The 21228-nt window shown below is 34.7% G+C and overlaps 4 protein-coding genes, 1 long non-coding RNA gene and 1 pseudogene across 11 annotated transcripts; 5 read left to right on the forward strand and 1 right to left on the reverse strand.

Moving 5' to 3' along the window:
* The first annotated feature begins 223 nt into the window (after positions 1–223).
* On the forward strand, positions 224–2001 carry LOC103836301 (phosphoglycerate mutase-like protein 1). The gene is made up of 9 exons (XM_033278123.1): positions 224–274; positions 378–485; positions 745–824; positions 930–1032; positions 1149–1223; positions 1422–1510; positions 1611–1730; positions 1830–1874; positions 1977–2001. Exons 1-9 carry the CDS (start codon positions 224–226, stop codon positions 1999–2001), a joined length of 696 nt encoding a protein of 231 aa, XP_033134014.1.
* A 1587-nt stretch (positions 2002–3588) lies between these two features.
* Positions 3589–6852, forward strand: LOC103836302 (phosphoglycerate mutase-like protein). Of its 3 annotated transcripts, none has more exons than XM_009112543.3 (9): positions 3589–3884; positions 4410–4550; positions 4654–4733; positions 5143–5245; positions 5432–5506; positions 5609–5697; positions 6006–6125; positions 6280–6321; positions 6401–6852. In XM_009112543.3, exons 1-9 carry the CDS (start codon positions 3822–3824, stop codon positions 6420–6422), a joined length of 735 nt encoding a protein of 244 aa, XP_009110791.1. In that variant the 5' UTR covers positions 3589–3821; the 3' UTR covers positions 6423–6852. The 3 variants fall into 3 exon arrangements, with proteins under 3 accessions (XP_009110791.1, XP_009110789.1, XP_009110790.1); XM_009112541.2 differs by having other exon boundaries at positions 6406–6852; XM_009112542.3 differs by having other exon boundaries at positions 3590–3884; positions 4425–4550; positions 6406–6852.
* A 473-nt stretch (positions 6853–7325) lies between these two features.
* Positions 7326–9314, forward strand: LOC103836303 (XIAP-associated factor 1). Of its 2 annotated transcripts, none has more exons than XM_009112544.3 (5): positions 7326–7593; positions 8291–8426; positions 8543–8680; positions 8758–8879; positions 8956–9314. In XM_009112544.3, exons 1-5 carry the CDS (start codon positions 7550–7552, stop codon positions 9110–9112), a joined length of 597 nt encoding a protein of 198 aa, XP_009110792.1. In that variant the 5' UTR covers positions 7326–7549; the 3' UTR covers positions 9113–9314. The 2 variants fall into 2 exon arrangements, with proteins under 2 accessions (XP_009110792.1, XP_009110793.1); XM_009112545.3 differs by having other exon boundaries at positions 8959–9314.
* Positions 9315–10681: 1367 nt separating this feature from the next.
* On the forward strand, positions 10682–16596 carry LOC103836305 (annotated as a pseudogene).
* LOC117127382 lies at positions 16124–17245 on the reverse strand. The gene is made up of 2 exons (XR_004450357.1): positions 17075–17245; positions 16124–17007 (listed from the first exon to the last, which is right to left on the reverse strand). It is a non-coding gene; the product is annotated as an uncharacterized LOC117127382 (long non-coding RNA).
* LOC103836306 (shaggy-related protein kinase kappa) lies at positions 17110–21142 on the forward strand. Of its 4 annotated transcripts, none has more exons than XM_033277530.1 (13): positions 17110–17316; positions 17742–17966; positions 18089–18187; positions 18260–18319; positions 18404–18676; positions 18859–18933; positions 19156–19212; positions 19291–19431; positions 19540–19590; positions 19926–20021; positions 20214–20297; positions 20406–20508; positions 20787–21142. In XM_033277530.1, the coding sequence occupies exons 2-13, from the start codon at positions 17823–17825 to the stop codon at positions 20873–20875; spliced, it is 1272 nt and encodes a 423-aa protein (XP_033133421.1). In that variant the 5' UTR covers positions 17110–17316; positions 17742–17822; the 3' UTR covers positions 20876–21142. The 4 variants fall into 4 exon arrangements, with proteins under 4 accessions (XP_033133421.1, XP_009110795.1, XP_033133422.1 ...); XM_009112547.3 differs by having other exon boundaries at positions 18095–18187; XM_033277531.1 differs by having other exon boundaries at positions 17135–17316; positions 17746–17966.
* Positions 21143–21228: the final 86 nt, after the last annotated feature.

Consider the following 21228-nt stretch of genomic DNA (forward strand, 5'->3'; position numbering starts at 1 on the left):
ACTATAACCTTGATAAAAGAAACCCCCTTAAGATCCTATTTTCTGCCAAATACATTCTCTTTGAAAGGTCTGATATTTGCAATTAAAGTTTCTAGTATATTTAGTTGATAATGTTCTCGTTATTAATAACTAATAGTATTCTTGTTAATGTGTTGCATGCGCGTATATATAAACCATAGCTTATAACTGTTTCTTAATTAAAGAAAACATTTCATGTGTAGAAATGGATGCAAGATTCTTGTACCCCTTGGAGAGCTGTAAAATCATCCACTTGGTAAGTCACAAAGCATTAACAAGGCTGATCAACTACACACAAGTCACTTCTAGTGTTACTTCTTAATACTTGCTAATCATGTTTATTATATCTTTAATTGAAGTTGCGACATGGACAAGCGATGCACAATGTAGCAGCCGAGAAGGATAGGAATGCGTTGTTGTCTCCTCATCTTTTTGACGCTCCACTTACTGATCATGGTCACCAACAGGTAAATACTAAACATGTAATCTTAATACATCGATCAAAATTGCAATCATAGGTCCAATCTTAGATTCGTTCACCTTTAAGGAAATAAGTCACATTAAGGACATATATAAGTCGTTATAATACTTATTCTCATGCGAATGATAGAAGTCACTACAACTGAAACTGAAAGTGGACATACATAGTTCTCACGTTAATGAAATAAGTCATTATAATACTTATTAGTATCGTTTTATTTCTAATCGTTGAATGCTTCTTGAAAGGTTGAGAACCTCCGCGAACGTGTTGTTTCAAGCGGGCTACTAAAGAGGGTCGAGCTAGTTGTAACCTCTCCCTTGCTGAGGTAATATATCTGCATTGAATTTAGTGAAGACTTTAAAAGTTGATTATTTTACTTGTTTAATAGTGTGTTGATTGGTCTTATTAATTTTCTGGTTTATATATATAGAACTATGCAAACCGCAGTTGGAGTTTTTGGAAATGAAGATAAACAACAAAATATCACGAGCAGCCCTTCCATTGTGGCACTTGAGGTTGCTCGAGACCGTAATGTAAGATTGACATATGTAGAAATGTCTCGTATATTCATCATCGATTAATATTGATGCATGTGAATGAATATCTCTAATTCAAACTAAATAATATATGGATATGTATGTGCACGCAGGGAGTCCGTCCTCCTGATATGAGAAGAAACGTGAGCGAGTATCAGACTCTTTTCCCCACCATTGATTTTTCCCAGGCAAATACCTTCTTTCATTTTTCCTTCGTTGATACATAAATATTTTTTTAAAAATATTACCTTTAAAAATATTACCTTTGGAAATATTGAACATATATAAAGATCTTCAATATATATTAAGGAGACACATGTGTAATAATGTATAAGGATATTTACGTACATGGTGATTTTTTTAATATAGATCTTGGATTATTATAGATTGAAAGTGAAGAGGACAATTTATGGAGGGCCGATGTTCGAGAATCCGAAGAAGAGATTTTTGCGAGAGGGTTAGAGTTCATGAAATGGTAAACCTTTTGAATCTTAACTTCGTGAAGTATAAATAACATAAGTGCATATATTAAGGGGCCCTATATTAAGAGATAATGATGAATTGTTTATAATTAGGTTATGGAAGAGACCAGAGAAGGAGGTCGCAGTTGTTAGCCATGGCATAGTTTTGCAGCATATGTTGTATGTGTTCGCAAACGATTGCGACGAGACAATTACACATGAACTTTGCAAGAGGTTATAATTTTTTTTTTCTTTTGCAGTATGGACAAACTTGTTAATTCTTTGTATAACTATATGTATTTCGATCAATAACATGTTATGTGTCTCTTACAGGTTTGCTAACTGCGAATTGCGTACTGTGGTGATTGTAGACAAAGGGTTAGTATGATCTTAATAAATTTCTTAAGTAATAAATTTAATCAATTAAAAATTATCCATTATTTGACTTCTCATTCGTGTTGTTATATTTGTACTTTTCAGCTTGAGCTCTTCTACAGCAAATTGATTCCATGGACGGAGAAAGTTTCAAAGTGTTTACCTAGTCTTTATTTAAATCAAAAGAAGTTACTTAATATTCATTTCATTGTTTTATTCTTGAAGCTCACTATTGTTTTTTTTTTTTGCTAAAATTTGGTGCATAAATGCACTATTGTTAAGTTGAGCTTCTTCTAATTACGTGAACCCCTCGCTAATCTATTGTCCATCTTCTGCATTCTTTTAAGGGTTGTATTCAATAAATTAAATTAAACTCATATGAAGTGATAATAAAATACCAAGACTTACTTACAAGACAAATAGTCTATGCGTTTTGTTTTAGAGTTTGTATCGTGTGTGAGATGCTGTCATGGAGTGTAGAATACGGTTTACTTGAGTAGATTGCAACTTGTAATTAAGCAAAAAGGTAAATTAAATATTTCAAGTAATGATGTGAGAACAAATCACTACTGAAGATGGTTTCTCAGATCTTGCAAGCCCTATATTTTATAGAAGTTTACAATATACGTTATATATGTATATGTCTCTAACAGTAATTAGTGTTATTGTAGTAAAATGAAAATAATTTCAAATTAACTAAAAATAATTTCACATGGTTTAGATTTTGTTATTATTTTGTATTGTATGAAACCACATGGCATTATGGTGAAAATATTAGTGCTGAAATAGTACTATCTAGTTTAGGGTATGATTAACCTCGGTCTCTTTGCCGGGGTTCTTAACTTATGATTTGATATTTTTTTTATACTTTTCGAAACGGCTTTTATATATCTTATTTAAAAGATGATTCTTAGCTTTTCTTAGTTAAAATCTAAGAAAAACTAAAAATCGTCTATTATCCGAAGCTAAGAACCCCAGTTAAAAGACTAGAGTTATTGATAGTCTTAAAGGCTACTAAACCACTTGTGTTGGGATAAATAATGTGAACCATTGGATGGAAGGTTGTTTAGTTTTCTAGAAGGAAACTACGCTTTTATTATTCCGAGTATGAGATTCCATGTTATATTCGTTATCTTAATATATATCGGGAGAATAACCGGAAAATACATGGAAGATGTTCGTCCACTAGGAGATGAAGAATCTTCTCATATAAGAAAAAATGGTTTTAAAGCCGCTGGGAAGAGTTTTCTCCCCAAAATTCTCTAATATTTAATTAGACATTAATCAACTAAGAGCGATGATTCAGGAAGAGTCATATATGATTTAGTAGATGGGATTCATATGTGGATCCAATTTCATATTTGTTTATCAGTGTTTATATGATGGTGAAAATGAGAAGAAGGGGATCGAAGTTCTCTTTTGTTTTTTTCTTACGCAATTGTGCGATCAATCTCTTCTCATGTATCAAGGTTTTATGGTGTTTTTAGTCAAGCGATTTGTGAACTTCTCCTTTATGGTTCAATCTGATCTCCAGACACAATGACGACATGTCTGCCCATAAGTTAGTTGTTGAACCCTTTCGTCACGTTTGGTATAGAGAAAACACGGCCCACCCACCCAGTCAACACGGGAATATAAAGATGGCGTGATACCTACGCTAAAGGCGAGGGCAGAGGAAGTGCATGTGTATCTATATATATATATATGATCATCACTAAAGTTATTAAACCGGCAATGTAAATGTTATTAAACCGGTAGTTGAATAAACAAGAAAAGCGTTTTATAACAAACTTCTTCACTCTCAACCTCTTCCTCTTGATCTCAAGTTCTGCAATTCTAGTAGATCATATGCTCACGTAAAGAAGAAGAAGAAGAAGCAATGAACGACGATATAGAGTTTGTAAATATTGGGTAAAGAGGTCTTAATTAGAGAAGTGATTACGTAAATACATGGATTTGGTTGGAGCTCAGCCGCTACGCCTCTCATCCCCCAAGTTCAAAACCATTTATTTGGTTAGTCTTACCATTCATTTATTTCAATCTCCATCTTATATTGGTTATACCTTTATTAGGGTTAGCTTGCTTTAGAGACCTTTTTAAAAATTATACATAATGTGGTCTGGTATATTCATCCACCGATCATATAAAATAATTCCAGTAGTTTTAATTAAGAGCGTTCATAACTAAAATCTAAGAGTTGTGCGAGATTACTAAAGTACACATGACCATCAAAAATGGAAGATTGAATTTTAGAACTTTATATAACATCAACATGGTCCGGTCCTGGATATAGACAAGTAAAGTGAAATATTGACGTATGTTCCCTAAAACTTAGCAAATAAGTTATATATAACATTGGTCTTAAATTTATATAAGAAAAATTAAAATATTAACTAAAACGTTTACATCTTGAATTCTGAATTTTCACATATATCACTGGAGCTTTCTCAAGTTACAAACAAATCCTTAGCTTGATTATGAGATAGTACTTAAAGGTAAATAGTAAAATTGAGGGTTATATTTTAATGTGTGATGGAGCGAAAATGGTTAAAGGTGAGGCATGCACAAGGAATCCACAATGTAGCATTAGAAGAGAAAGGAGGGATAGATGAGATAAATGATGCCCATTTCTCTCCAAGGCTTTTAGATGCCCCTCTCTCCCCAAAGGGTATACAACAGGTGAGAAGGATATAAAGATAATTAACTACTTCTATTAGGGATTAATATATGCCTTGAGATGCACTATTGTACATAAATATGAATCCCCGATATAATTTTGCAGGTTTCTAAACAGCGCAAACAAATACTTGAATCAGAATTACTAAACACTATTGAGTTAGTGATTACCTCCCCGCTGCGCAGGTACTGCTACACGTACCTACCTTTTCGTACAGACCTAGTAGACTAACTCAAAAGAGTTTAACCCTTTTGGACAAAAGACCTATTTGCGGACATGATGGTTTGACAAAAAAATTGATAAGAACTATATTTTAAATATTTATGTCTCGGAATTTTTTCGTTCAATTCATTAAGTAAAACTGTTTTTTTTTTCCCTCAAAATGACCATGTCCACTATAAAATAACTATTTATATTTGTTCTGTATAAAATTAAAATAAAATATTCTACTTTTCCGGAAAAAACAACAAAACGAAATTGATTTTGTTTTAACTTCTAAGACCAGCAAAATTCCCTACTAAACAGGTTAAATGGGATGGGTTAGCCCACTTTAGCATCTTAATAGTTAATAGTAACACTTTCGTTCAATTTCAGGGCAATGGAAACTGCAGTTGGAATATTTAGGGGACAAAAAGCTGTAAATCAATCGGACAACTTCCCTCCAATTGTAGCACTTGAGCTTTGTAGAGAACGCATGGTAATATTCATTACTTCCCAAAACTTCTCGAAGCGGTATAGAATCAAAGCTATGTTATAAAAACTATCAGTAAATATGAATGATTTTATATCCCAAGACTTTGGCTGAAAAATTACTATATGTTCCGATGAGGTATGTAAATGAAGAACTATGCGCGCACTCTGATCCATTGATGGGTATCCGCAGGGACTATATCCGTGTGATCGTAGAGAGAGTATAAGTACCCGTCGCATTTGTTTCCCGGATATCGACTTTACAATGGTACGTATAGTTAATCTCACACCAATTCTCTAGAAGTTCAAAATGACCTGTATATGTTTTATTTTCGAATTTTGATAAAACTTAATTTTCTTTTGGTCATAGGTAGAGAGTGATGAAGATGCCCTATGGAGAGAAGAGGAAAGGGAAAACCTAGAAGAGGTTTCTGCTAGAGGCCTTCGCTTTCTCAAATGGTAATTACCCTAATTAATTTATTTTTGTATGGACTTTCGCATTTCTCTTTCTACTAATCACAAACTAGCTAACAAAAAACACAAAAACTTAACTTAAGATATAAATAAGAAGTCTCGTTTAACTGGTAATTAATATCCATATTGTATATTACATAATAATTATATATAGTGAGTCGTTATGCTTAGATGATTCAAATTCTGTGGAGGCAGGTTTTACATTTTTATAAACATGTATAGATCAGAATAATGTTATCATGTACATGGTAAAATCTATGTCTTCACCAACATTCCAATAAAAACGTGTATAGGTTATGGGAGAGACCAGAGAAAGAAATAGCAGTTGTTAGCCATGGGATTTTCTTGCAGCAAACACTTCTTGCCCTGCATGAAAAAGTTAGCATACCTCTTCAAGATAGTCTTCTCACAAGGTCGACTATACGACTCCCGAAACTAATTAATCAGCCTCTTGTTAATTTATTTGTTTTAACGTATAATTAAAACCATGGACCCCAATGTCATCGTATGTAGGATATGTTATAAGTATAGTAAACTGATTTCGTTGATCTCTTTTCTTCTGTTTAGGTTTGCCAATTGTGAACTACGGTCAATCCGGATAGATGAGAGGTATCTAAAAATAGCTTTTAAGAAATGTAGGAGATTTAAAGTATAGTGTTGTTTCTAAATTTTTGTACGCAATTATAAGTGCAGTGACATGGAAGCAGTGACAGTAACGACTTATAACTGTATAAAAAACGTTGATCCACCTTCAACTTCCCTTCACACGCTTGAATAGAAATCATTCGAGTGAACTGTGTTTCATGCCATGCACATAGCGCTTAGAACCAGGGAAGCAAGCCACATCCGAATCTGGTACTAACGTAGCCTATGCGAGGGCAGACATGCGTGTGAAACTCTCTCTTTTGTTTTTCTTGATTAATGTTTTAGTTCCTGAGAATCTCTCTTCTTAATTTCTTTTACTTATGTGTGATTGAGTATTTTAACAAAAGTGGCTCTGCTTAAGTTCGTGGTTCCATTAATATTGTATGTCATTCCAATATGTGGTTGTTGTTGTTGTTGTAGTAGTTGATTTTCTTATATGAATGCATGCATCATGTAAGTGGAAAATACTGAAAACTTATAACATTATAACTGAAACCATCTCATAAAGCTTGAGATGTTTATTTAAATGCCAACATCAAAAGGAAACACAAAACACATTGTAAGTCTTAAGACAAGCTGAAAAATCGTAAAGATTAGGTAACTAACTAGAGAGTTTTGATATTTTCAGTTTTGACGTTGGTCCATTTATTTAAAACCAAAAAAAATTCTGTTATGCTATAATTGGATATTATATGAAAATACCAGATTTTTATTTTTAAAAGGAAAAAAAAAACAGATTTCATTAATAAAAAATATTAAAAGTCTTTTTTTTGTCACGAAAAAATTAAAAGTCTCTTCTAAGAAACCAAAACATACATAATGTGAATTGAGATTTTTATGTATATAGAAAAAAAAAAGACTATTACAATTGCGCGTGTACGACAATGTGAGTAGATGGAGCGTGGCACGGACACATTATAAAAATAGTGACGTGGTTATAAATTTGGATAGACGACAAATAGTAAAGTCATATATTAAACTATTAATCTAAAAGAGTTTGGTTCAACCATATTCTTAAATTCATCATTTCATCCAAATAAATCTAACCTCTCCCCCCCCCCCCCCCCCCCCCCTCTCTCTCTCTCTCAATCCGAGCAAACGATCCGTGTTGTTAAGGTCTCTCCTCTGATCGTCTTCCACCTTCTTCATCTGATCTCTTTATTTCGTTCCGTCCTTTTTGTTAAATCAAACGATGACCACTGAGACCGGAGAAATCAGCATCGTATGCAACCACTGGTATGTTTCCCCGACACGGTTTTGTTTTGCTTCCTTTTGTTGTTGCTTGTTTATTGGTGATTGACTTTACTATTTATTCGTTTTTGTGAATTGGTCGGTGTTTTGCAAGTTATTACATTTTTATGTCGGATTAAAGACACTTATGAGCTGCTTGATCCACTTTGGTTCTTGTAATAATTAGAATCAGCTAGGCTTGTGTCGGTGATTAGTTATATAACTATTGGAATCCATGGATTGGTTGTGCAATTATTATGATATAAAGATTTGATTTTTTATGTGTTACCTACTTATTAAAAGGTTGAGTTTTTTTTTTTTTTTTTTTGTTGTTGCCAATTCCCCTAAATTCATTCATGATATAAATTTACATTTGAAGTCTTGTAACAATTCCACTGTGAATTTTGGTTATTCAATTTCACCCTTGTTAGAACTTTTTGACTATTTAATTTTGCTTTAAGCTTAACTTTGGTGGTTTGCATAGTTTCTAGAGGGCTATGTGTGCTTTGTCTAGTCATTTTTGTAGCGTTGAGTCTGATGAGAGACTTTGGACTGTTTGATAAATGCAGTAGTTCTGATTGGTCATTAAACCCAATTCCTTTTCGTATGTTCAATGGTAGCATCTACTTGTATGTTTGATCCCTCTCCTTGAGAGTGAGTACCTTGTTAAGCTTTAGCTTACTAACAATTTTAATGTTTTCAGTGATAGAGACATTCCAGCACCAAACATCGATCTGCATCGTGTACATTGTGCTCGTAATCTAGAAAAATGTAAGATCTGTGGTGATATGGTTCCCAAAAAACATGCTGAGGAACACTTCTCCAACACACATGCCCCGGTACGCTGATTTTTTCTTCTATAAATTGTATTCTGTATGCATGAGAATTCAATACTTTGTATAGTTTCATATGGTACTTTCTCTTATGACATTCCTTCTTGTACTGCATTGAGAAGGTACCGTGCTCCATGTGCAACGAGACCATAGCTCGTGAGGCTTTTGATAATCACAAAGGAGAAATTTGCCCCAAGAGGATTGTAACGTGTGAGTTCTGCGAGTTTCCATTGCCTGCTGTTGATCTTGCTGAGCATCAGGTATTATTCACAGATCTCTCCCTTTTTCTCTCCGATGAATGGCTTTATCTGATTCTCTCCTGTTTCATTAAAATCAGGAAGTATGTGGCAACCGCACAGAGCTCTGTTATCAATGCAACAGCTACGTTAGATTGCGAGAAACATTTAGCCATCAAACCAAGTGCCCTGGTTCTGTGCTCAACAATGTTGAATCCTCCAGGTACATTTTTTTCTGATTCAAAGGCTTTTCATCTGTTGTTTAAACTCATGTCTTTGGCATGGATTATAATGTGTAGAAGGATGCCAAGAGCAGCAGAAGGAGATGGGAACGGCAGGAGGAGGAGAGATGGGAACGGTGTTTCTAACAAAAGGCTTTTCTTCACTATAGCTATAACTGGAATAGCTATCTTGATAGGATCTCTGTTCTTCCAGAGGAAGCCTGAGGGGAGCTAGGCAGAGAGACATAGCTTTTGTGTGTAGTTCTGTAAAGTTGGTCAAACTCCCTTCAGACAGATTTGAAGGAAGGGTTTTTATACATTTTAATGCTTACTGAGACAGAGATGTTCCTACCGAAAGATTGTTTAAGCTGATCACCATGAGACTTTCTTTTATACTATTTGGTTTCAATAAAAACTAAAAAGAGATTTCAGGTTTATTTTGGTTACAAAAGAAGAGGACGTAGGATAATGGCAATTTTTGTAGGCTTTTGTCAGTTTGGGCCTCTTAAAGTTTGGGTTTGGGCTTCACAAAAGCTTGAAGAAAATAGTAAATTTTAGTGCAGGTTGACCTTATCTTTGATCGTCACATCTTAAATGGTGAAAAGAAAACTAGTCTTAGCCATAAAATTTGGTTAAAATGACAAAATTATATAATCACGATTTTAAGATCTCTACTCTATACCTTAAAGTTACAAAAAGAGATCTCTATACCTTTAGATTTATGTCTTTTATTGGTGAAATATGTCAACTTGTAAATCCAATATATTGAAAACAAAATAAAGGAGAAATCTAACGTACATATAAAATGTTGATGTGCTATTTAAAGTAGAAGACCAAAATTAAATTTACATACAGTTTGAATATTTTCTTAAGCGAGTGACAATATATAATGCCTTTGAACAATATGTTTTTCTCATCACTTATATTTAATTTTAAAAGCAGTGTCTGTAAATTTTCATTTCTTTGAAGGAAAACTACAAACTGGGACCATTCATATAATAAAATAAAGGCTAGAATTAATTAATTAATAATTCATTACAAACAAAATTAAAAAGATATACAGATATGAACCCATATATTTATCATTAATTTGTTTTAAGTTAAAATTCTAACTAAATTAAGAGGGTGTTATTGGTTTATGTATTTTAATGGATTTCAAAATTTAGACTAAATTCAGTGTTATTGGTTCTATGATTTTAAAATTCAAATTAAAATACACTGTTATTGGTTTTATGATTTTGAAACATATTTTAAAATCAAGTGTTATTCAATGGTAAGTATTTTTTTAAAGATTTGATTTAGAATTGGATTTGAGTGGATTTTAAAGTGTTATTAGGGTGAAAATACAAAGGAACAAATATCAAGTTGAACCTTGTTATTTTGAATGGATTTGTATTATTAGGGTTTCTCAGTTTTTACGTGGTTCCCCTTCGGTTGCATCATGACACCATCACATGGGTGGTGAGATACCAATCGGTTCTCTGCTAAACGTTTGTGGAAAGCTATTAGGCCAAGACAAGGTCTACTCGTAGATTAGACAAGAAGTGTTAAAGTGCGTCATTACTATTTTTACAAATCTTAGCACGTGAGAACTAATCTGCATATATACATACACAATTATTGATAATCTTTAAATTAAATTGAATCTTGTATGAAAATTTCTAATAGGGGTTCTAATATTTTTAATGAATATATATAGGTGGCTAAAAAGAAGTCTAATTATATCAACCATGAAAAGTCTTGTTATAATAATAAGAAGAAGAATTGTTAAAAAAAAAAGAATAATAATAAGAAGAAAAGAAATTCTTTGTTTATAGCAGAAGAAAAGTTCACAAATACCTTTGTTTTACTTTTTGTCTTGTCTTTGTCCTACTTCAAAGTTTTTGTATTGATAATAGATTCTTATTAGAAAAAAAACCTATATAAATGATTAAGTTGTCACAATATAATCGACGCTTCTTCATTTCTTCTAATTCTTACTTGCCTCATCTCTACAACTTCACATGTCTGATTATCTCTGTGGACAGCATTTCAAGAAAGCTCCAAGACAAATCCGGTGAACTTTATCATGTTTCTGTTCTCTTCACGTGTTTTTCATCTCGTGACGACCACAGGTACGCATCAGAGAAGAAAACACCATTACAATTCTTTTGAGAAATATAATGCATTATGTATATATATTCGACCTTTCTTTTAAAATGATAAAGAACCTATCTCCTAACAAGACGTTACTGTATGTGTGTGTACGTGTTTGGTTGAAAATAAGGTAACCAGAGACACTTATTGAGACAAAAAGGATGGATGATTGCTTTGATCATGTTCTTGTCTTTGTTTGAGATTGCCATCTCCCAGAACCAAAGTTATGATCCAGAAACAACACAAGTCTTGCAATTACTTTACCAAGATGAGCATGTAAGTCTTTTATCTCTATGATTTGTTTACTAATCAACACACTTAATTAGCTTTTAGTTGACTATTAAACCTGTTTTAGTAATTTCCAGCTTCCTTGATATGCAAGTCACGTGTTGCGTTTAAGAGACCCTAATCTATATGGTTAATCACAGGTGGTGATTGACAACGGAATTTTCCAATTAACTTTATCAAATCCTGAGGGATTTGTGACCGGAGTTCAGTACAATGGCATTGAAAATGTACTCGCCTTTACCGGCCATGAAAATGATAGAGGGTAATTAAGTCTGCAGATATGCATATGTATGTGACTCGGTGAATTCCCCAATAAACTGAATCTAATTAATGTGTTTACTGCAGTTACTGGGACTTAGTGTGGAACTTTCCAGGAAAGAAAACTAAAAAGACCAAAGGCACACTAGACCGGTAAATAACTCTCTCTCTTTGTACACTGTAGTTATGTATATCTAATGATCTTCCAGTGTGAAATTTACTTGGATTTTTCTTTTCTTTTTTGCTAAAAATTTACTTGGATTAATCTGTAGGATTGAAGCAACAAAGATGGAAGTGATAACGCAGAACGATGAACAGATAGAGATATCGTTTTCTAGGACATGGAATGCTTCTTCAAATGTGACTGTTCCAGTGAATATAGACAAGAGGTAGTAAAAAACAAGTATACATCTTCTTGAATCTATATTCATGGGAGATGAGTTGTTTTTTTCTCAGGTTTGTAGTGCTGAGAAACTCGTCAGGGTTCTACACTTATGCCATCTTCGAGAGGTTACAAGGGTGGCCTGCTGTTGAAATCGATAATATTCGATTAGCAATTAAGCTAGACAAGGACAAGTAATGTTTATGTACTTATACTTCATCAATTATGTAACTGTTTACTATCCAGATTAGTGATTGATATTTATATCTGTATAGGTTTGATTACATGGCGATTTCAGATGAGAGGCAAAGGTACATGCCTCTGCCAGATGATAGGATTCCGCCTCGAGGTAAGCCTCTTGCTTACCCCGAGGCAGTTCAGCTACTCGACCCTATTGAGCCTGAGTTTAAAGGAGAGGTTAAACTTCATTTATTTCTAGAAAACAAAGCAGAGGAAACAGAGGATCATTAATCTTGATTATGACCTTACAGGTGGATGACAAGTATGAGTACTCAATGGAGAGTAAAGACATAAAGGTTCATGGATGGATAAGCACAAATGACTCTGTTGGGTTCTGGCAAATCACTCCAAGTAACGAGTTTCGATCTGCTGGTCCTCTCAAGCAGTTCCTAGGCTCCCATGTTGGTCCAACCAACCTCGCGGTGAGCATAGGTTTCAACATTTGGATTCATAAAAAAATTTGGATATAAGATGGTTAATAACTAATGTGTGTGAAATGGAAAATAGATATTTCATAGTACTCACTATGTTGGAGAAGACTTGATCATGAAATTTGAAGAAGGTGAAGCATGGAAGAAAGTGTTTGGACCTATCTTTATTTATCTCAACTCTTTTCCTAAAGAAGTTGATCCTCTCTTGCTATGGCATGAAGCCAAGAACCAGGTTTGTTATAAATGCACATGCTCTTATGTAAGAATAACAGAACTGAGTAGTTTATTTTGGCTGTTTGTTTCAGACAAAGATTGAAGAAGAGAAGTGGCCTTATAACTTCACAAATTCAATTGATTCTCCTGCTTCTGACCAAAGAGGACATGTTAGCGGTAGATTACTCGTTAGAGACCGGTACATAGGGAGTGAGGATATACCAGCATATGGGTCTTATGTGGGGTTAGCTGCACCAGGAGATGTTGGCTCATGGCAAAGAGAATACAAAGTAATTTCCTTAACCTATGAATATGTGATTCCTTTTTCTTCCTCTTGTTATTTATAAGATCTGGTTACATTAATAGGGTTACCAGTTCTGGTCAAAGGCCGACGAGGAAGGATACTTTTGTATAAACAATGTCAGAAGTGGTCGTTACAATCTCTTTGCATTTGTTCCTGGATTCATCGGTGATTACCACAACGAAACCGTTATCGACATTTCTCCAGGTTCGAGTACTTGTAATAAAACAACAACATTGTTCCATCCATATATATATTGTACTAACAAAGAGTAAATTTAATGTAATCAGGTTCGAATATATGCCTAGAAGAGTTGGTGTATGAACCTCCAAGAGACGCTCCAACGCTATGGGAAATTGGTGTACCAGACCGAACCGCTGCAGAGTTCTACATTCCTGACCCTAACCCAATGTTTGTGAACAAACTATACGTTAACAGTTCTGATAATAAATACAGACAATATGGATTGTGGGAACGGTATTCAGAATTGTACCCCGATGAAGATATGGTCTACGACGTTGATGTTGATGATTACTCTAAAGATTGGTTCTACATGCAAGTCACAAGGTTAGTTTCTTTCTCAATTCATATCCAAATTCACACTACGAATATAAAACTTTGTTAATGGCTTTGTAGAAAGCAAGCTGATGGAGGATATAACGGTAGTACATGGGAAATCAAGTTTCAAGTTGATGATATAGGCCCTGTTCGTTTCGTGGTCGCCAGCGTCAGCGACCAGAGTCAGCGACCAGCGACTGCGACATGATGTCGCTGACAGTTGTTCGTTTGAAGGTCGCGCGATTGATCGCAGCGGTTGTCGCTATGTTGTTCGTTTTTATGTCGCGCGATTGATCGCAGCGGTTGTCGCTGTGCTGTTCGTTTCTGTATCGCTGGCGACCAAATATTTACTTTTGACATACATTTGCTCTTGTGTATTTAGGTTTCGTCAAAAACGTGGCTAAATCATTAAAACTGTAAAGTGTAATAAATCACACCATGGATGCAATATATTTAATCGTTTCAGTTTCTTATATTTTTCCTTGTACAAGTTCACTTTTGTTTATGAATTGTCACATTAATAAACTATAACTCTAATTAAAAAGTCTACACTTGAATATTATTCCTTGTAACTTAGAATATTAAAAAATCTAAATAATAAAAAAAAGTGATCATACGAGTAACATATAATAATAATCAGTACAAACTTAAATCAAGTCATATTAAAACAGTCATACTGAAACAGACTACAATCCTTCATATATCTTAACTCCAATCATATTCTCAAGATAGCTAATCTTATCATCATCACTAGAGATAAGACATAAAAGCCATTCTATTTTTCAGCCAGAATTGCATTCCTTAGAACATAAGGCTCTTGATCAAATTCCTTACGCTTTCTTTTTGAACCTCTAGCTCTACTTGTTCCTTCTCTTGGTGCTGGCATCTCAGTGTCAACTGAATCAGACTCGTCATCCTTCTCTGCATCTACTCTAGAATCTAAGCTAGCTTCTCCTTGCTGAGCACACCATCCTTCTGCTCCAATTACAGTAACAGCACCAAACTCTGTTTCAAACACATCCATGTTTGGAGGCACTTTGGTCTTATACTTTCTTGCACCTTGCCATTCCTGTTTAAGAAAAAAAAATTTAGTATATTTGAAACATAGAGTCTTTTTCAATGTCTAATATTTTTTTCAAGCTAATACTGACATTATTAATTCAATGTCTAATATTTTTCACTCTAAACACCACTCTAAGAGAGAAAACAGGGGATTAAATGAAAAAACAAAATATAAAATATTCAATCATTCAAGCATATTCACAAAAGATATATTAAACAGTCAATGACCACTAATTCATCTCAGCCAAAATCAATTTTAGACAGATCCAAGAGGCATAAGAGTATAAATCTCATTACAAAAACAATAGATGTGAGTAAATTTTTTAAATGCAGAAAGAGAACTCCAATACACTGAAGACTAAGAGAATGATACTATAAACAATAAATTTGACTTAAACAAAACGTCACAGACCAAAAAGAACTCAAACCCATGTCTGAAAACATTCACAGGAACTCAAACCCATAAAACCATGTCTGATAATCAGATTAAAAACAGAGATTTGATAATCAAATACTGGCCATTTTTTAAAGACTGTTGGAGCATGGGTTTGAGTTCTTGTTCTATTCTAACACAAATTCACACACCAGATCGCCCCATTTTCTGGTAACCACACACTTAGTTTCTCTTGTTCTTGTTCTGATTATACCATAACCCATATCAAGAATCAAAAAACCCAACATCCAACTTAATTAATATAAGGGTTCCATTATTCTAACACAAAACGCTAAGAGAGAGAGAGAGAGAGAGAACTGACCTTTAAGAGAGCTAAGGTGGAGAGAAGCGTGAGAGATGGAGAAGAGAGATCGTGAGAGATGGTGAAGAGAGGTGTGAGAGATGGAGATGAGAGATCGTGAGAGATGGTGAAGAGAGGTGTGAGAGAGGCGTGCGAGATGGTGAAGGGAGAGAGAGAGAGCTGAGGCCTGAGAGACCGTGAGTGAGAGAGAGAGAGAGAGAGAGAGAGAGAGAGAGAGAGAGAGAGAGAGAGAGAGAGAGGCGTGAGAGAGAGCTGAGGCGTGAGAAATTATTTTAGGATTTAGGTTAAGGGTATTGTTTTGTAATTTTGAAGATAGATTGAGGGTGTTTTTGTATTTTGAGTTTTTTTTTTCTGATCGCAGGTTTTGGTCGCAAACGCTGAATTTCTCGGCGATCAAAATTTTTAATCGCGGGTCGCTAGCGTCTGGTCGCTGCGATCAGTCGCTGAACGTGCGACCGGTAAACGAACAACGTTTAGACGCTCAGGTTGGTCGCTGACGCTAGCGACCTCCAAACGAACATGGCCATAATGGAAAATCTTACTGGAAACTTCAAACTACGAATCGCTCTAGCCACATCAAATGTAGCGGAGTTGCAGGTGTACATGAAGAAGACACTCTTTCTTTCACTATATAAGTGATAACATTCAGTTTTTTTTTTGAGATCCAACATATTTAAATCGATCTATTTATTGCCAATTAATTTTAAGTTGAAAGTTCCGAAAACTAACTTGCATTTGGTATCTTTGGCAGCTGATCTTTGGTCTTTATTTTTTGTAGGTTCGGGTGAACGATGTTTCAGTTGATCCTCCATTGTTTACGACGGGGCAAATAGGAAAAGATAATACAATTGCAAGACATGGTATACATGGACTCTATTGGTTATACAGTGTGGATGTACCAGCTTCTTCTCTTGGTCTGGGATGTAACTCCATATATCTAACCCAACCGCTAGCCATAAGCCCGTTTCAAGGACTCATGTACGATTACATTCGTCTAGAGTATCCTGATTCTGTTAATCATATCACTTAGACCATAGTTTCTGTTTTCAGTTTGATTAAAATAAAGATAGAAATATACACATTTTTTTCTTAACTGATTACCATTGTTGTTAATCTTAATATTGATATATAAAAATATTCATTTTTATTAAATTCATTTATACAACAATTAAGCAAATAAAAAATCTTTATTTGAATGCTCGATCCAAAATTTAAAAGAAACCGTATTCAATAAGTTATTTAGATGAAACATTTAAATAAATATGAGCTAATACAATTTCTAGCAAAATCACAAGGTATGAATTAGAATATATCTCAATGTAAATGAATGTTTTAACTCAACGAAAATCACTGATATTTTCTTTTGAATGCATCCACAAGAATAGGTGAAGATCTTGTAATAACTTTTTTGATTAGGTAGACTGAGGTTTGAAAACTGGTTCCTAGTGACAAAAATATTCGTCATAAATATCATCAATTCTATTAAAAATACATCACTAAGCATAACTTTTTTTTCAAAAATATTCGTCATAAATATCATCAATTCTATTAAAAATACATCACTAAGCATAACTTTTTTTTTATTATGATAATAACGACTATATAGAAAGATTAATATCAATCAATACTTGATTAATGATGAGCTGGCGTTCCATAATCTCGCTTTGGTTCAAAACGGTAGTCCGTATATTTATTCCACACAGAAAAATCTCAAAGGGTTTAGCTTTTTATTATTAACACATCTCTCTCTGATCATCAATCATCAATCGGAGAAGACGATCTTCAAATGCTTGATTTTAGTTCCCGTTCCTCGAGGTGATCATCGTCTTCTTGCTCTCTCTCACTTTACTGAATTGTTTGACTCCTTGTTCTCTCAATGTGCTTTTTTGTTACTTTTGGATTAGGGTTCTTCTGGGTAGCAATTGTTTTAGCTGATTCTGTGAGCTAACTCCTTGTTTAGTTGTTGAAAGTTAGCTTTTTTATTACTAATCAAATCTGATCGGTCTCAATTCGGGTTGTATGTAAACAGTGTAATCGCCACTAGTTCAAAAGTTTGATCATTGCTTCCAGAAAGTTCTCAACTTTCCTGTTTAAATTGATTAATTTTTGTGTATTTCTAACTGATCATGGACTCATAGTGATGTAGGCTTTTGACCTTAAGAGTGTGCTGTAAGAGAAATATATTATAAACCTCCATGAGTTTATAATATAACTTTTCTTTACCTTTGAACTTCTACTAGGTAGATCGGTTCTTTGATGAGATGGGACACCAAATCACTTAGGGTACTATCAAAATACTATCTATCTTCAGAAGAGATATCATGGCTTCCTCTGGATTGGGAAACGGAGTAGGCAGTTCGAGATCTGCCAAAGGTGGTAAGACATCTTCTAGTTCAGTCGATTGGTTGACTAGAGATTTGGTTGAGATGAGGATAAGGGACAAAGTAGTGACTGATGATGAGAGGGTGAGTCTTGCATTTGCTTATATGCTTTGAGCCTCTTTTTCATGTTTATTCAGCTTGACTACCTTATCATTAGCTTATCTGTATCCTAGATTAGCTTACAGTGTGTGAGAGTTTTTGTTATGTTGCAGGATAGTGAACCAGACATTATCGATGGGGCTGGTACTGAACCTGGGCATGTGATTAGAACCACAGTCCGTGGACGAGATGGTCATTCAAGACAGGTTATTAGATTGTTATGGAAAATTGTATGCATAAAGTGGTATCTCATATAGTTGTTTTATTTGGAATGACAGACCGTCAGTTACATACCAGAGCATGTAGTTGGTACTGGCTCATTTGGCACTGTTTTCCAAGTAAGTTAAATTAACAAACCTGATGATGCCTTACTATTTGATTTGGATCCATTCTCCCAACGCAATTATGTTTCCTTCTGGTAGGCGAAGTGTAGAGAAACTGGGGAGATTGTTGCCATCAAGAAGGTTCTACAAGACAAGCGCTACAAGAACAGGGAGCTACAAATTATGCAGATGCTAGACCACCCCAATGTCGTTGCTTTAAAGCATAGCTTCTTCTCGAGAACAGATAATGAAGAGGTTTATTTGAATCTTGTCCTTGAGTTTGTGCCTGAGACCGTCAACCGTGCTGCGAGAAGTTACAGTAGGATGAATCAGCTGATGCCATTGATATACGTTAAGCTCTACACCTATCAGGTAAATATGTGTTAAGTTAACAGCATGAGACCATTTATTTTTCTTCAAAAACTTATTATAGATGTGTTTGTCTATCTATGTGCTCATGCTGTAATGCTTTGAAAGTGTAATGATTGTCAGAGTGATAATTTTTGGGCATCCTCCAAAGATTTTTTTGACAAGTTTCTGTTAATTGCCTACAGATTTGCAGGGCGCTTGCTTACATCCATAATTGTTGTGGTCTTTGTCACCGTGATATTAAGCCTCAAAACCTGCTAGTAAGCTCATCTGTACCTCCCTGTTTCAATAGAAATTTATAACAGATGGCAGTTTCTTGCTGTGGCCTAATACTCTTCAGTTAGTTTCTAGCTTCTGAGTTCTTTACCTCTACAAATTGGGAACATACATTGCTGTATACTCTTTACATTTGATAATGTCATACAGTGTCTTGTTTTAAATAAACTGCATTTGAATTTGACTTTAGGTATGTTGTTGTGCAGGTGAACCCACATACGCATCAGCTAAAAATCTGTGATTTTGGGAGTGCAAAATTGTTGGTAAGATTTATTGACGCAGTTTTTAAAGAATCTATTTGTGGGATATAACCAAAAAAAAAAAACTTATTCTCCTTATAGGTAAAAGGAGAACCCAATATATCTTACATCTGCTCCAGATACTATCGTGCTCCAGAACTCATTTTTGGCGCCAGCGAATACACAACTGCAATTGATATATGGTCCACTGGTTGTGTGATGGCTGAATTGCTTCTTGGACAGGTTAAAGCAAAAAAATGTTGTTTTAGCATTATGATTTTTTTTTTTGTGATAATCATTCTGTTTCTTACCTCTCTTACGTCTTTGGGTCCTTACTAACTTCTCGAACAGCCTCTGTTTCCTGGTGAAAGCGGAGTCGATCAGCTTGTTGAAATCATTAAGGTAACCTTCTATTAGTTCTTCAAAAGTGTATTTCAAACTTAGAGCATATCAGTTGTCTTGGGCTTACAATGACTAATAAGTGCTTAGCGAGAGATTATGTTTATAAATGTCGTCTATCTTTACGCACCAGCGTCTTTGCATATTGCCAAATTTATATTTGAGTGAAATCAATGAGACTTGTGGGTCACAGTTTATTACGTCTATTGTTGAGTTCATATTGATTATAAAAGGAAGCAATGAATTTGACTGCTCGGTTTAAGTAGAGAATGCACCTCAACCTTTTCTAGGAAACGTTGTTTGCTTACTTACTTCGTGTGACTTTATTTCTCATGCAGGTTTTAGGCACACCAACAAGGGAGGAAATCAAGTGTATGAATCCAAACTATACAGAATTTAAATTTCCCCAGATAAAACCTCACCCATGGCACAAGGTATGCCTTCTAGTCTTCATGATTATCACCTAAATATTCTTTAATCAGTTGTTTTGTTTGTCTCGTGTTTGTGTTGGTTCTGGAGTATGAATCGTTCAAGAGTATGCATTAAAAAAATTCATGAATGATCTTTTTCTATCTGGTATCATTATTACTGCATATGAATGATCTTTTGTTATGCTTTATCATCAGGTCTTTCAAAAGCGTTTACCACCAGAAGCAGTTGATCTTCTATGTAGGTTCTTCCAGTATTCCCCTAATTTGAGATGCACAGCTGTAAGTGATCTATGGTTATGTGCCCTTCTTTGTGTTATATATACTTACGAACTGATTCAGGATTTAAGGTTATAAGCACATTTATTAAATGGTGTTTTTTTTTTGTAGTTGGAAGCTTGTATTCACCCGTTGTTTGATGAGCTGAGGGACCCAAACACTCGTCTTCCCAATGGCCGGCCACTTCCTCCGCTTTTCAACTTCAAACCTCAAGGTACAGCTCCCTATCTTTTCTTGTTGGACCGTTTCCATGAAGAACAAGTTGTTGTAGGCTATTATTGAATCATGATAGTTGTTGGACCTCTCATGAAATGCAACATTTATAGCAAAGTTGTTGACATGTTGTGTGTTTGCACCTGAATTAAATGTAAACCTCAAAACCACATTTTACATTACTAGATTCTCTTTTAAAATGAGGATATTAGTAAAGGGTTTTTACAAGTATGGTGCGTCAGTCGCTTTATGGAGTGTGTTTTGGTGTGTGTTGTGCAGAGCTATCTGGCATCCCTTCAGAAATAGTGAACCGGCTTGTCCCAGAGCATGCCCGTAAGCAGAACTTGTTCATGGCTTTGGACGCCTAAGCTCTCTGGATATGGGGTATTTGGAGGAGGCAGAAGGCATTTTACACCCCCTCTTGGCTGGCTTTTGTTTATCTAGTGCGTTGTTTTCTCCCTTTTTTTTGTTTGGTTACAGGGAAATGAGGATATGAATACAAACAGTACTTGAGGTTGCTAGTTACAAACCATTTGTTTGTTTCACGGCCAGATTATATATATAACCCATTCTGTTTGCCAAATGGATGTTTTGTCTTATCATGTGAATGTGTTGTCAAATGTTTGATTTCTAAATATTTGAAGGTAGTTTTGAAGTTTCAAAGAACAAAATCAAACTAATATTTTTTTTGGGTGATTAGAAGGATTATCAGACAGATAGT

This window comes from Brassica rapa, chromosome A08 (genome assembly GCF_000309985.2).
Source record: "Brassica rapa cultivar Chiifu-401-42 chromosome A08, CAAS_Brap_v3.01, whole genome shotgun sequence".
Lineage (NCBI taxonomy): Eukaryota > Viridiplantae > Streptophyta > Magnoliopsida > Brassicales > Brassicaceae > Brassica > Brassica rapa.